Raw genomic sequence first — 14,563 nt, 5'->3', positions numbered from 1 at the left:
AGTTTTGACCACTGCTGGCCCACTGAACAAGCAGCCCTTGATCCCACAGGCTGGGCCTCTGAACACCCCCTCCCCCTCCTCGTCCATCCTTCCATCTCCTCCTAAATTCCCCCTGGGCTATGTAGTCCTTATTATTAAACTAATAGATTTGCCCAGATATATACAGACAGAGAATTGGCAACCAGAGGTACACACACTATACCTACTCGGTGGCGGAGCAAACCTCACCAGAGCACCCGCCAACCAACCACATCAAATTTGCCTGGAACAACTTCCAAGCAACTGCGCCACCTTGGCCTGCTGGCAGAATATATTATGGGGTCGCCAAGTATCAGCTCATGAGGCTTTTAATATTATATTGTGAGTGTGAGGGCTCCCGCTCAAGTCTACAGACAGGTCTTAGGCTGCCTGAGGAATGACGAGTATTGGTTTAAAAAAACAACAACAAACAAACAAACAAAAACTCAGCACGTCTGCTGTGTCTTTGACACAATAAATGAAAGCCTAGCTTCTGATCCTAGCTTCTTTGAATCGGAATGTATGCTGGACCTTTACATTTACATGTCTGGTTACTTCTTGTTTACTTTTCCATGGATATATGGCAATCGAGGAAGACAGATCAAGATGAGGCAAAACTGACCACATTAACAGTTTGTCTCTAGTCTCTTGCCTTTTCCAGTCTACCACTAATCAAGATGGACATGGGTAAATTATAGTCACACACACACACACACAGAGAGAGAGAGAGAGAGAGAGAGAGAGAGATAGAGAGAGAGAGAGAGAGAGAGAGAGAGAGGGAGAGGGAGAGAGAGAGAGAGAGAGAGAGAGAGAGAGAGAGAGAGAGAGAGAGAGAGGGGGGGGGGGGGAAAGGAAGGTCAAGATGCATTGCATAAACCTCGATATAGTTAGTTATTTAGAATAGTTGGTTATTGTAGCTGCTTGTGCGGAGCACCGGGGAACAGCGACTCTATTTTTAAAAACGGGAAAAAAATTGTCCGGGGAACAGCGACTGCCCTAAGCGAATACCTCGTTGTGATGGTATTGATGGTGGTATCGATACTCCCGCGGCCCGCCAAAAAGATGTTTCCATTTATAAAGAATTGCAATCGCTGCATCTAAACTGATAATGATGACATCCACCTAAAGGGGACAAAGCAAAGAGAGAAAAACAAAAGTTCAAACTCTAAGAACATTCTGGAGACTGTTTTCAAACTTGCTACTGAGCTGACAGCATTTTAAAAGAATCTGCGACAGCTCTTTATTGCTTTACGCTGTGATGAACTTCTCTCTTTCTTGTTCCTCCTTAATATCCTTATGAACAGATGGGCGGGAGATTTGACTGAGTTCTAGTTACGCTTACTGAAAATCGAGACGAAATGTAACATGTTTGGTCTAATTGTATTCGGTACTGTAGGCGATTACACCAAGTTCAACTGTAACCAATGATAGTACATAACAAGATGGGCCACTTCTCTCTTTGAGCCAATTAAAAAAGTGTCCTCAAAATTTGGTAGCGCCCTCTTCACAAAAGCGCACTCTTTGCAAACAGAGTTACCCTACTTGAGTTTTAAAAAATCAAAGTGAAACTAGCAAGTTTTGGGATAAATTTTGGAAGAACGCTTTTTTAAAATGGTTACGCTGACAAAAAACCTCTTCCGGAGGAAAGGGTGATGGTTTTCTTCGTTTAATTTGACTTTAGAATGAAAGGCGAGAGGTCATTAACATTTAAAAAAAACTAAAACTCCGCACTGAACGTACCCGAACTGCTGATGAACAGCAGTCGATCTGCACACGCAAGGAGGTGCTATTCCTATTCTTCTTCTGGAAAAACGAAAGAGAGCTTCAAAACAGACTGCAGCGCCATCTGAAGCAAAGAGCATACTTCCTGCGGACACTTTTTTGGCTGAGTGGCCCATCTTGTTATTTACTATCATTGCTGTAACAAAGAAATATAGTAAAATACTAGTCGCTGTTCCCCGGTAAAATGACGTCAGCAGTCGCTGTTCCCCTGCGCATCCCTGTTTGTGACTTTATATTTGAGACCCCCCCCCCCAAAAAAAAAAAACCCGACAAAGGACAAAAAACAGACCCGTAGGCCTAGGCCTAGTTTCACATTTTCGGTAATTCTCAACGTACAGGCGGCGTTCTTTGATGATCTGGATCTCACAAAAGTGGCAGAGAAGTGTGTATGGATACCCCCCAGACCATCTCTGCCCAGACTGAGTGACTGAGACAGAATTTTTTTAGATTTATACACCTACAACATGACAGACTTTGGAGGAAGACACATAGATCTACTTGTAGTTGTTGTAGTCCTAACCTTCGTCCACCCAACAGGATCAGAAAAAAACCAGAACAAAGATACAAAACAAACTCAGTTTGTTTTTTTAAACAAAAAAATAACAAACAAACCATGGGATAAAAGTACATGTGTAGGTCGCGAAAGTTCACGTGTGATTCCGTTCAACCCTTCGTTACGTTCTCTAGTAGTAGGCCTAGTAATTTCGTTGTTAACGTTACTCCAAAACAGGATGACCCCATTTATTATTGATATTATAATGGAAGTGGATATTTATACGGCAGGTCGTCGAAATATCGCTACCCTATTATAAAGTCTTGTTGGGTCAAAGAACTCGACGCAAGCCACTTAGTCCTCTTTTTACGTATATTTGATTTTGATAACAATAACATTGCTAGCTGTTGGGATCTAGATTCTAGACCACCATAATATGAGAATCATAAGGTGGTCTAGGTTGGGATGATGTGAGAATAATAATAAGAATTTTTTTATCAGAGCCGGTTCTTTTAGTGATTAATTTTAATGTGTGTGTGGAGGGGGGGGGGGGGTCATTGTTTATCCCCCACCCACCTCATATGATTATTGATTAAAGTGTGGGTGACTTCTTAACCAAACGTTTTGGGCTCAGTCGTAGATCTACATACAATTGTATTGTTGTTCTGAGTTCTGACACATCAACTAATCTACGGACTGGTATGGTGTGGGTTGATGAACACTTTTTTTTAATAGGCCTACTGTACGTTTTTGTCCTCCTCTGATAAAGCCAACAACTCAACTCGAGAGGGTTGAGAACCTTGAAAACTCTTGTTTTAACCTTATACATGTAAAGCAACACGAATTCAAGTGCTCTCCTTTCTGGTGATTTGAACCAGGTTCATTCGCATCATAGCCCAGCATGTCAATTGTCAGCTGTGATAGCAGCACCCACTTCGGATTACAGAAGATAGACTGCAAAATATTCAAGTTCAAGGGCTATAGCTACGTAGAGGCCGTCGAAAACGATTGAATGTTTTATTATTTTACTTGTTACGCCTTCGACGACACCGTAGAGTAGAGATCACCTACGGATGTCATATCAGGGCCATTCCAGGCAAGACTGAGGGGTACAGCATCCAAGCAGATTTTGATGACCCACGTTCGGGTTATCCAGGTTCCTCTGGGAACGAGAAAACCGTCGATGTCCAGCACCATAATATTTAATAGTATTAATAGTAATAGTGTACAGGGTCCTCATATCATTATCTCTAGGGCCTTTACAAGAAAATAGTGACGACATGTCTGGGCCCGAGAACAAAACTGTTCGTGGGGAAGTCAATAAGAAAAAAAGTGTGCTCGCCGTTGGGTAGGCTACCATACCCCATTTACTTACTGAGGAGAATAAAAATAAAAAAGAGAGGATGAAATGTGACATAGAATTACTCAAAAGCTGGAACTTTCATCTCCCAACCGGGAGGTCTTGGGTTCAAATCCTGACGGTAGAGTATGCCGTCCAAAAGTGAGTCGTTGCTTGCCCTCCGTTTGAAATTAGTTGGGGGGGGGGGGGGGGGGGGGGTTCCTGGCAGGCCCTTCAACGTCTCGGTTTATTTTCCTTTCAATAACAATTCTTCTATCTCACTAAACATGCTGCCTAATAAGTTAACCATTGTGTTGTGTAGCAAGACTGACTGGACATTAATTCGTGGAATCTTAAAATTTAAAACCAAATCTTGTTTCCAAGAAGAACAGCCGAAGTAAGCCCGCGTTTCACATTTTAAAGGAGAAACCGAAAGTAATAGTAATAGATCTAGCTAGGCTATTGCTTTTTCTTATTTTTCCCCATATCTGTATGTGTTGTATCGATTTAGCTTTTTCTGCCCAAGTTACTGGTCTTAAAAATACTGGGATAGAGATCTAGTGTTTTGAACATAGTGTCTAAACCTCGAAAACAACCGCAGTGGTGTTTATAGAAGATTTACGATAGTGTTTTTGGCGTGGGTAGTCAATCTGGCGTGTAAGTGTAAGCGGTAGTGTTTTTAGCTTACTTAGAGATTGTGGTCTTTGCGTACACCAAAGTCACTAGACTAGTGTTTACAGCATGTCTGAGCGTGTTACAAAGGGTCAAATTCAAAATTTCCTACAAAACTGAAAATGTTTGGTGTGTCCCGTGCGTTCATATACCGTTATGCATTTGCGAGAGCCGTAAAGCACTAACTCCCCCCCCCCAAAAAAAAAACAACAACAACCAACAACCCAAAAACAAAACAACAAAACAAACAACAACAACAAACAAACAAAAACCCAAACCAGAAAGAGGCTTTTCACCACTGTCTTTTTCAGTTACAGTGACACCCTTGTGGCGTGGTTGGTATTTATCATGCCAAATACATTGTACTTCTCTGGTGATTGTACTAAGCACTACTTCTTTTTTTGTTGTTGTGTTGCTCAACAAACTACTAAGTACTGCCCCAATTCAAAAGCTGAGACCAAAGATTGGTTCTTTAGCACATCACAATGCTTCCCCCACGTAGTGCAGCAAGGGCTGCAACTGTTCCTAATACAACAAATACAATGTACAAGAGCAAGGATCCAAATTTTGCCACAACTGGCAAAGAAGTCCTGCTCCCCCCTTACATTTTAGATAATTTAGGCCACGTAGACCGGCTTCCAACCCTGTCAGTCAAAGCCAAACCGGGCCGAGCACCGAGAGAGATGCAACAATCAAGTAGAAAGACCCAGATACTCGATAAAAATATTCCCTCACCCGGGTCTTCTGCATACGACAGCAAAGCTCCTTACCGTACCGCTCTACCATTGACACTGGTACTTACTATTATTACTAATTGTACTATAATTAATTCACTTCACAAATTTCCTCACTGCAACTTCAGCCTTTTTCCTATTATGAAAGGATAGCAGCTTGCTGGATGAAAGTTTGATGAGAAGCCTTCAGGACATGACGAGCTGTGAAACATGTAGAGGGAGAAGCTGACTGTCGCTGTGCCTTCCAGAAGAGGCTGTAATCTTGAATGCAACATCTATCTAGAGTAGGCCTATTTCAATTTCAAGGACTGAAAATTCCAGGTCCATAACTTTTTAAGTTCTTGGTATTGAGTTACTTGAGATATTTCACAACTTCCATTATTTAAAAAAAAAATCCATCTTCGCATCATCAACCTGTTACTATTACTAGTTTTACACCAGGTCATCCACTTCATCATCGTGATTAGTAGTTACCGGCTCGATGACCTCAATGCTTTTTTTCTGTGAGGACCCTCACTAATTTAGGGGCACGTCTGAGATCAAGACAGCTAATGTGAAAAAAATGTCTACATGGACCCTCAGCCCAGCTTCTGATCATTTTGAAATTTACATGGAAGTTCAGCTAGGTTTGAATTTATACGCACATGATATAGAGGCACAGAGAGATAACAAGGTTTGACTGTAGTTTAGTAGGTGTCGGGATGCGTTGACCCAACCTAATTAAGTGCAAAACAGCATTCCAGTTCCAGCAGAAATAAAGATTCCTAAATAAATACAGCTCCTTGATCAAAATTTATACCTAAAGTTTCAAGGCAGGAGATTTCTGCAATTGATGATCTTGACTGTTCCACAGAGTGTCAGGACGAGAAGCGAATTTTATTGACAAGTCCACTTCTTTTCAGTCCTTTTGGAGATGGACGTTAAACTCGGTCGCGTCTCCAGAATAACCTAATAGTGTTGATAGTGACGTTAAACCTATACCATTTCAAAGTAAACAAAATTACGTTCACCGTTTCCATCTCATTGTAACAGAGATCTGAGATCTCAAAAGTCTATCTGAACAAATCTAGCCATTGGAAGAAGTTGAACCTGCTCAAACAGCCACCTGTTCAAAGTATCTTTTAGAGATATTAAAATATCCTTCCACAGAGCTGAAAATAAAACACACCTTACAATGCTGAGTCCAGCATCCGAACCACAATTTTTAGAACAGCCAGTACAGAGAGTCTCCTATTCTAACCGCCATTAAAGGGCTCAAAATAAAAGGAGAGAATGACAGCAAAAGTAAAAGGAAAGAGCAGAAAAAGACGAAACAGGACAAAAGTATTAAGTAGAAGCAAACATAAGTCTTCAGAAACAAATCCAGCACAAACACAATTATCTAACAAAGAAAAGAGCATACTAAGACACAAACAGTGAAAACACAACAATGACAATTATATTTTACAGATTTATTTATTTTCCAGACATTGAAGGAAAAGTATCAATTTATGATCTAGCATTGGGCCCCTTCTTGCGTCCAAATCCAGAGACAACGTTGACAAATCTCCTGTTGTACTGCATGCGGCGCTTGGCACGACCAGTCTTGCTCTTCTTCTTCTCTTGTTTGTCAACCTTGGGGGTCTGTCCACGGACTTTGCCGGCACGAGCCAAACTGCCGTGGACTTTACCTGGAAACAAAATAAGTGGAAAAGTGTGAATAAACATTTAAAATAAAATCTAAAAATACCCCCCCATATTACGGCCGAGGCGAATGAACAGCATCACGCATAGACCGGATAGCAAACCCTGAATGTAAGCCCCAGTGATTCAACTATTTAAACTGTGACATTAGAGAAGAGGACCATTTGCAAAAAAGTAAAGTAGGCTTACAGAAGCTGATGTCAGGGCAAGGACAGCAATACACAAGATTGCGGTATAGTAGTTTTGCGTTTTGCCTCCATTCGGAAAAGACAAAACTTCCCTGTGGAAATTATATTTTACTGAGTATCTCCGTTTTTGTGAAGGGACATTCTTCGTTGTATATAAGTCCAGGATGACAGTGGCAGGTCGTAGCATTCCAACTACTTAATAATATAAATTGTGTCAGTTATACGGAGGAATAGTGTACTAATCATGAACTTGTAGGGCACCAAAACATCACATTTAATACTGATTTTTACAATATTTCCCCTGTAGTGTTGCATTAACTGTGCTAATGTATACAATTAGTTAATCAATTATACACTCTTCATAATCTGAGCTCATGATAGTATTCGGCATCAAAAGATATGATACAATGCCAACTTTCATTGCTGGAAATAAGTCTTGCTTACATATTTTATGTACAAATATATAAATTTGTACTATTCCAAACAGACCCACAACATCAATGTCAAAAATGTGTAGAGAAAAGGTCCCTCTAAAAATTAACAGAACTTATGGACTTTATTCACAAAATCATTCATTATTAGCAAACCCAGTCTCATAATCTTTCTTCAACATCAGCAAGTCTTTCAGGGACAATACTAACAACCCCCCTCCCCCAAATACATATATATGTGTCACAACGTGGCGGAATCAGGCGCTCGTCAATTTTGGGGCATATGGAGTTATTGGTATCATCTGAAAGCTGATCCATTTGCCTTGCTTCCAATGAAATAAATATCCATTTATCTTGAATAGAACTCAAGATATCTGTAATGGAATGAAGAAAGTGAGGTCGCCCGATTTCAGTGGTGAAATTATCGAGAAAATGGCCGCCAGAGTTTGGTAACTCCAATAGCTAAAGAGTTTTTGAACCCCCCCCCCCCCCCAAAAGGGGGACATATTTTGTGCCTTTAATCACTCAATGTTTTTCAGTAAAATTCACACGGAAATGTGTTTTTGAACAGACCTAAAAGAGGTTAAGCCAGAAAATACAAATTCGATAAAAAGGTCCAAACTGGTGGAAAAATGCCTGTTTCTCCGATTTCGTTATTTTGACGGCCGCCTGATTTCACCATGACGCCTCACAGATTTTCCAAAAGAAAAAAGTGCTAAATACATTTTTTAATGCTGGTCGGTAGTTATGGGATGATTTTAGAAAAAAAATAATAATTCAGTTTTACTAATGCAAAACATGCTATTCTGTGCTTCTGACTTACCATTCTTCCTACAATACAGCAAGGAAGTTATTTACAGAGCAAAAATGCACTATTAACTACCACCTGTAAACAAAAAGAAACACCAAACAAAGTTTCCAGACATTGCAACAGGAATCCAGAGCAAGTGAACGGAAGTCAGCATAGGAAAAGAATGTAGAATTATTTACCTCCAAGCATTCTCAATTCAACATGAAGGGTGGCTTCATTCTTGAAGGAGTAGAGTTCACAAGAATCCTCCAAGGGCTGGCCTTCATAGAAGACTGCCATCTCTTCAGTGGGAAGTCCTTCCCGATCTGTCACGAGGGCCTGAGTAATACAAAAATAACGTAAGTTAAGAATGAAAACAACCCTGTAGTCTTCTTGAATGGCAGCATGTTTTGGGATTGCTTACATTGCCTAGACGTCCAACACTTCATAAGGTAAGGCAACCCAGCCCGACTCAAACAAGATAAAGAAGCAACATAAGAGGAAAAACTTCTCTGATGAAAACAAACGCACAATTAAACAGGCCTTTCTGCAAATAGGCAGTAAGTGAACGGCAATTTATGCTACTATTCTGGCTAAACTGAAATGACAAATAAATAAAAAAAAAAAAAAAAAAACATGCACATGAGAAATATCAACCATGACCATTGACCGTGACAGTCATCCGTATGAATACAAACAACTGTTTTACACCCCATCAACAAAATCTAAAATTCAGGAGATGAGCCACAACAACCCTGCTGTCCACATGTGTGTGACATGGTAGAATCTTCCGCTTCTGTTCCAAGAAAGTAAAAAAAAAAAAAAATCGTTTCTGCTAATCTCATTGTTGGGCCATGGTACCTATCCACACATCACCTTAAAGAACTGGGATAAAAAGTGAAATAGATGGAATTGAAATATTTTACCATACTTCTACATGCTAATAAAAATTTACAAGGCCCTCAAACACTGACACCTTACAAGTACTCTCTCGTAGCCAGTAACAAATCCTTACAAGCAAAAGAAAGGAAGAAACAATGGCATGTAATCAGCAGTTATTTGTGGTAGCTCCCCACCTCTATGAAACAATATATAAGTGAGTGTGATTCTGAAATATTCAAATGTATGCCATGTTAATGTTTGTCCAGAACAATTGAATTTTTCCGTCAGTGCACACACATCAGAAAAATTTGACTACTGAAACAGCACATCTAAAACATGCAAAACACCAAAATGTACCTTGACATCCTCAATTGTCTTTTGCTGAGAGAGATCCAGCACATGGGTTTGCTGAGACTGTACGAACAACACCATCTTGATGTTCTGAAAATTGAAAGTATGAAAAGTAAGACACTGCTTATTCAATGACTTTGAAGGTCATTTCTAGGGCCAAGATATTTCTAAACCAATATCAATGGAAAGTTGAAGCAAAATAAACATAAAAAGGGCTATACAATAGCAACGCTACCTGCCCACTGCGCTTTGGGCGGAAAACGCGGCTCAGCGTGAGGTGAGTTTTTTGGGCCCTTCGGACTACAGAGGTAGCTCTCTTGTGAGCATAGCATAGTTACAAGGAAAGTTGTGACAAAAATGAGCGAGATTGGGCAACCATTTAGAGGAAAGTGGAAAGGCCGCTCTTACATGCGAGGGTTCAATACCGACAGATCACCCTTGGAATTGCAGTGTTTGTGCAACTTTCTTGTGTTGGTTAGAAACAGAGGAACTGCTGCATGGTCACCGACAAGGCAGGCACTCCATATGTCTTCATTGCCATAAATTTTTAAGTGCCGAACATTTAAGGTACCAACTTGAAATTACTATCTACCCATCCAGTGATAAAAGACTAGAGCCGGAAACTAGGTCACAAATTGAATAAGCTAGCCTGCCAGCATATGAAGAGCGCATGATCTCTAGGAGGCAAGGGATTGGCTGCCTAACATTAAACAGGTTGGAAAGGAGACTATTGCGGATGTTCCATACACAATTTTTGTTTTAAAGTTAAGTCATAGAGGAGGGGGGGTGCGCGCGCGCCACCGAAAGAAAACAGTTCAGATTCTATTAACTCTTAATCCAATAAGACCAACTTCTTAAGCCCAGTAGTCCCAACGGGATGCCTGGGTCACTCATTGGTCAGAGTGAATACAGCAAGCGGTCTTAGAAACACGTTTCACTGAGAATCGGGGATGTAAACAGGTTTTGAAAAAAAAAGCAAAAAGCTAGAAAACATATGCCGCGCATGCACTGACGGAAATAAAAATACAGTGAGACTAAATTATATAAGTTTCTTTCCCTCTATTACAACAAATAATCTCGGTTTAGTATATATTATAATAAGTATTGTTGCAATGCTAATGAAAATTTAATTTTTCGCTTTAGCCCCTTTTTATTTGGTACCTAAGAAAGAATTTTAAATTCTAAGAAACGGTTCATAAAAAAAAGTTTTGGGCTGTAAAGGTCGACAAAATATGGACGACCCACATAGAGGAAAATACTCCCAAACAGTGGACCACGTAGTAGCAGACTCTGTAAGATAATCGACGATGTCTCAGTAATTAATTGGAGTGTTAGGTTAGAAACTTGGCTACCAGATGTGTGTTTGGGTGGAGAAATCATTTCTGCCGTCAGATTTACTAACCATTTCGTAGTTATTTTGTTATAATTAAAAATTTGGTGTACATATTACGATTTTGCAAAAAAAGGGGTGTCGGGATGAGTCCATTTTATTTATAGCATCGCATCACAAAATGGGATCTTAAAGAAAGAATATATGTTGGCAGTGTGACTAAATAATGGCAAAGCTTTCTTTGATGACTTTAGACCATGCCAACCTTAACAGATAAGTTAATTCAATCTAGCATGCCGTACAATTAAAAATTCTTTCCCCCCGTTGAGTTGCGAACACCCTGAGGCGAGATAAGATCACCTCGGAATACCCCCATGATTGCGATGTTACAGGGGAACACAGAGAAAAACAATCGGATGCGCGCACCCGCCCCTGCCCTATTTCAAAAGACCAATGAACGGGCTCGGAATAGTCATGCGGAGATTTGTAGGTCACATGCATTTGTAGAGAGAGTGAGGGGAAAATGACCGGTCTCAGCGCGAAGCCACTTTGGATAGTGGGGCAGCCGTGCATTCATAATCGGGTCCAAACAACTACTTGACACAGAACTTTCAAATTTAAGCACATTATAGAGGAAAGAGAGATCTCAGATCTATTACTATCTCTGCGTTGAAATTCAAGCTCCTTATAGTTTTCGGTACACCCGATATGAAAGTGTTCCTGACACCAAAAGTATAGGTTAATTTATGTGTACGAACTTCAACGTCCACATATCATTAGTTTTTCTGATCGGCTGCAGTTTCATTCACAATAATCAGACCTGCATGTGAGCCTCAACCAGATTGTTTGAAAATTTTGCGCAACCCCCCCCCCCATAAGACAGCTTTTGTGGGTGTCATAAGGAAGGACTTCCGAGTAACAAGCGACCACCCCAACAAACACAATAAAGAAGAGACCTTACCCTAACCCTACCCCAAAAAACAACCTGCAACGGGCCTCATGTAAAAAGGCCAGCACAAGTCCAAAATTAAAAAAACCACACTCCAAAACAAACAAGGAGCATAATATGGCCTACATCTACATTGCTATAATAAGGTTTGATATATTAACACAACAGAATTGGAATATGAATCCTCCATTTAGATCTAGTAATCCCTAAATAAATCTCTAGATCTAGATCTTGTAGAACAAGTGAATAGGAATAGGCCTTGAACTAGAAATCCGCATCCGATTCCGAACAGAGGGACTCAGCTGAGTCTTGATTCTAAATAAATAATTCACGCACCTGATGAAATGCTTTTTACCAACATTAATATTACCGGTACAGCACAACCTACGATAGGGTTTGACACAATAGAATTGGAATATGAACCCTCCATTGAGGTCTATAATGATCTATAATCTAGATCTAGATTCTATTAGAACAAGTGAGTTGGACTTGAACTTGAATGAATCCACACGATCTGAACAATTGAATTAGTCAGCAAACGAAATTCAAAATGTCCGCTCGCACACGAAACTGAAAGTAGATAATTTAGGTCGTCGTCCTTTTTCGTATTCGCATTTCTACTCAGGTTCCGACAATTATGTCGGAAACGCCGACGTCGGCACGAAAACGAAAGTGTCGACAAAGCTGACGCGAGAAAAAGGGGGCGCTAGCAGTCGGCCAGGCCTCGCAATAGCATCGGCCGGCTCGCGGGTTGTGTCGCCATTGTCGGCAAACATGCAGGTCTAAATAATCCACAAATAGAGCAGGCAGAGGTTGACAAAGTTAGTCACCTACGTCACGGCCCGGTCCAAAAATTATATAGGCCAATTTCCTAATGTTTTTCTCTCAAATTGTTCTTTTTACCTGCACAATGGTATTCAAAACTATCAAATAAAACTTATTTTTATCAGGTAATATCATTTTACATAAAATCAAGCTCATTTGAAAGATGTACGGAAGAATGGAATTCTCGTTTCCTGGCTATCCTTTCGAGCTCTTCATAGGACAACAGGTCCAAGTGGGCCGGGACATCATAACTCGACCAGTCCCCAATGTTTTTCCAGGAATACTGGTAATGTGATATGACGCGGTGCTCCTGCTTCTTATCTCTTCTGTGCATTGTTTATCGCGCCCAGTCAGGGCCTCAAATATGTGAACAAGCTGAAACAGTACATGGTCATCCAACCACAGGGCTTCTAGTAGCAAGTTTCGGTTTACCTCTGGGGCAAGGCAGACAGGAGGCGGTCAGGTTGAACTTTGGTGGACTCACCGCTGAGGGGGGCCGGAACACTTTTGGGCGTCGTGAACAGCTGGTCCACTGTTCTTCCTTGGGCCGCGCGCTTGCCCTCTCAACTCTCTCTCCTCTCCCTTCGGGCTCATTTAGTCAACTGAAAGTTTCTACCGGATTTTTCAACCGCAAAGCCAGCGAGTACGCGCCAGTGACTAGACCCAAGCGCTGATTGGTCACTCTAGTCACGGCATGGCACCACCTCCACCATGTCTCCCCCTCTCTTCACTGGTCTAGTGAACTTCACCCGCCCCTCTATCATGGTATCTTGGGCCTAGCCTAGGCTGGCAATGTGGGTCTACTAAGTTCTTGGGCAGAGTCAACTATTTAAAAAGATCCTGGTCCACTTTTCTTTCATCATCAATGACTTTCACCCCTGGCAGGGTATAGGCCACATACAAGCTCCTTCCATTTATCTCTGTCCTGAGCCATCCTTCCAAGCTCGTTCCAAGTGAGCTTCATTTCTCTTATGTCCCTTTCCACGCATCTCCTCCATGTTTCCCGTGGCCTACCCCTGCCTCGTGCTCCTTGTTGTGGGTTCCACTGCAGTGACTGTTTTGTGATGTTTCCGCTGGGCTTTCTTAGTCTTAAGGCTTACTTAAGGCTAAGGTGTGTCCCATCCATCACCACTTTCTTAGTCCTATTTCTACTTCTATATCCTTTTGACATTTGTCCTGTCCTTTCCCACAGTTCTTCATTTCTTATTCTATCCTGCCACTTAATTCTTAAAATACTCCTCATACATCTGTTGATGAAAGTCTGGACTTTATTCAGTACTGTTTTTGCTGTCTTCCAAGTTTCGCAGCCGTAGAGGTTGGAGTTAAAGAGTCGAATCTTGGTGCGCAGCGAGATGTTGCTTGCAACGAACGAAACTACAAAACCGATATGCATCGTTCTACGTGTAGATATCTACGCTTTAGACTTTAGTTAGCCGCATGTCGCACCACACACACACACAACTCACATGTTAGTAATTAAAATCACACAAGTAACAACCCATGATGTCATGGACAATCATCAATGACAATGCTAAAGAAAGGAAAAGCACAAACTTTTGCAAAATCGTAAAATTCAGCAACTCACCGCTGAAAGCAGCACGGAGACGAAAGAAAGGGTATTGAATTTGACAAAGTTCACAAAAATGAGTGATTATCGATAATAGGCACTTTGTCTGATCACACCAACACTGAATTAGTTTTGGCAAAATCTTCGCCAACAAAACTCCAAAACAGACCTAAATCAAACTGTAGGATTATATTCTCTGAATTCTTGCAATCTAACACGCAATTGACTCTTTAAATAGGCATTATATCATTAATCCATGTACAACTTACCACGTTAGTTGCACCTTTATGGTGAAATTTTAGAAAAGGAAGTTTGCTATTTCTTCAGTCCGAGACTTCGCTCTTTACTTTGACCAGATTTTTTCCGGATTGAAGCAGCTGAATCCTCTGTAAATATTAGAATGTAGGCTAGGCCTAGAGAATAACTTTTTCCAATCAGAAATATTTTTATTTATTCTTCAAACAAAAATGAAGTTTTATAGATTCCTCTCAAACTCAAGCCTTATACTGCTCATTCAAGGAAGATGCAA

General features: G+C 40.8%; 1 protein-coding gene across 2 annotated transcripts; it reads right to left on the bottom strand.

The window, feature by feature from the left end:
• Window positions 1-6,474: 6,474 nt before the first annotated feature.
• Window positions 6,475-14,409, bottom strand: LOC101847671 (ubiquitin). Of its 2 annotated transcripts, XM_035970849.1 has the most exons (5): window positions 14,304-14,323; window positions 14,053-14,054; window positions 9,370-9,453; window positions 8,331-8,469; window positions 6,475-6,708 (listed from the first exon to the last, which is right to left on the bottom strand). In XM_035970849.1, exons 3-5 carry the CDS (start codon window positions 9,442-9,444, stop codon window positions 6,527-6,529), a joined length of 396 nt encoding a protein of 131 aa, XP_035826742.1. In that variant the 5' UTR covers window positions 9,445-9,453; window positions 14,053-14,054; window positions 14,304-14,323; the 3' UTR covers window positions 6,475-6,526. The 2 variants fall into 2 exon arrangements, with proteins under 2 accessions (XP_035826742.1, XP_005102549.1); XM_005102492.3 differs by lacking the exon at window positions 14,053-14,054 and having other exon boundaries at window positions 14,304-14,409.
• Window positions 14,410-14,563: the final 154 nt, after the last annotated feature.

This window comes from Aplysia californica, unplaced genomic scaffold (genome assembly GCF_000002075.1).
Source record: "Aplysia californica isolate F4 #8 unplaced genomic scaffold, AplCal3.0 scaffold00327, whole genome shotgun sequence".
Lineage (NCBI taxonomy): Eukaryota > Metazoa > Mollusca > Gastropoda > Aplysiida > Aplysiidae > Aplysia > Aplysia californica.
Note: the sequence above shows the minus strand (reverse complement) of the source record. Positions and strands in the feature narration are given on the sequence as shown.

Bases quoted from the DNA above. Each gene is read 5' to 3' on its own strand.
- LOC101847671 (XM_005102492.3), bottom strand. From the start codon at position 9,444: ATGGTGTTGTTCGTACAGTCTCAGCAAACCCATGTGCTGGATCTCTCT. The intron at 8,470-9,369 runs GTACATTTTGGT...TGTATTACTCAG, and splicing joins AGACAATTGAGGATGTCAAG to GCCCTCGTGACAGATCGGGA. The intron at 6,709-8,330 runs GTAAATAATTCT...TTTTGTTTCCAG, and splicing joins TGAATTGAGAATGCTTGGAG to GTAAAGTCCACGGCAGTTTG.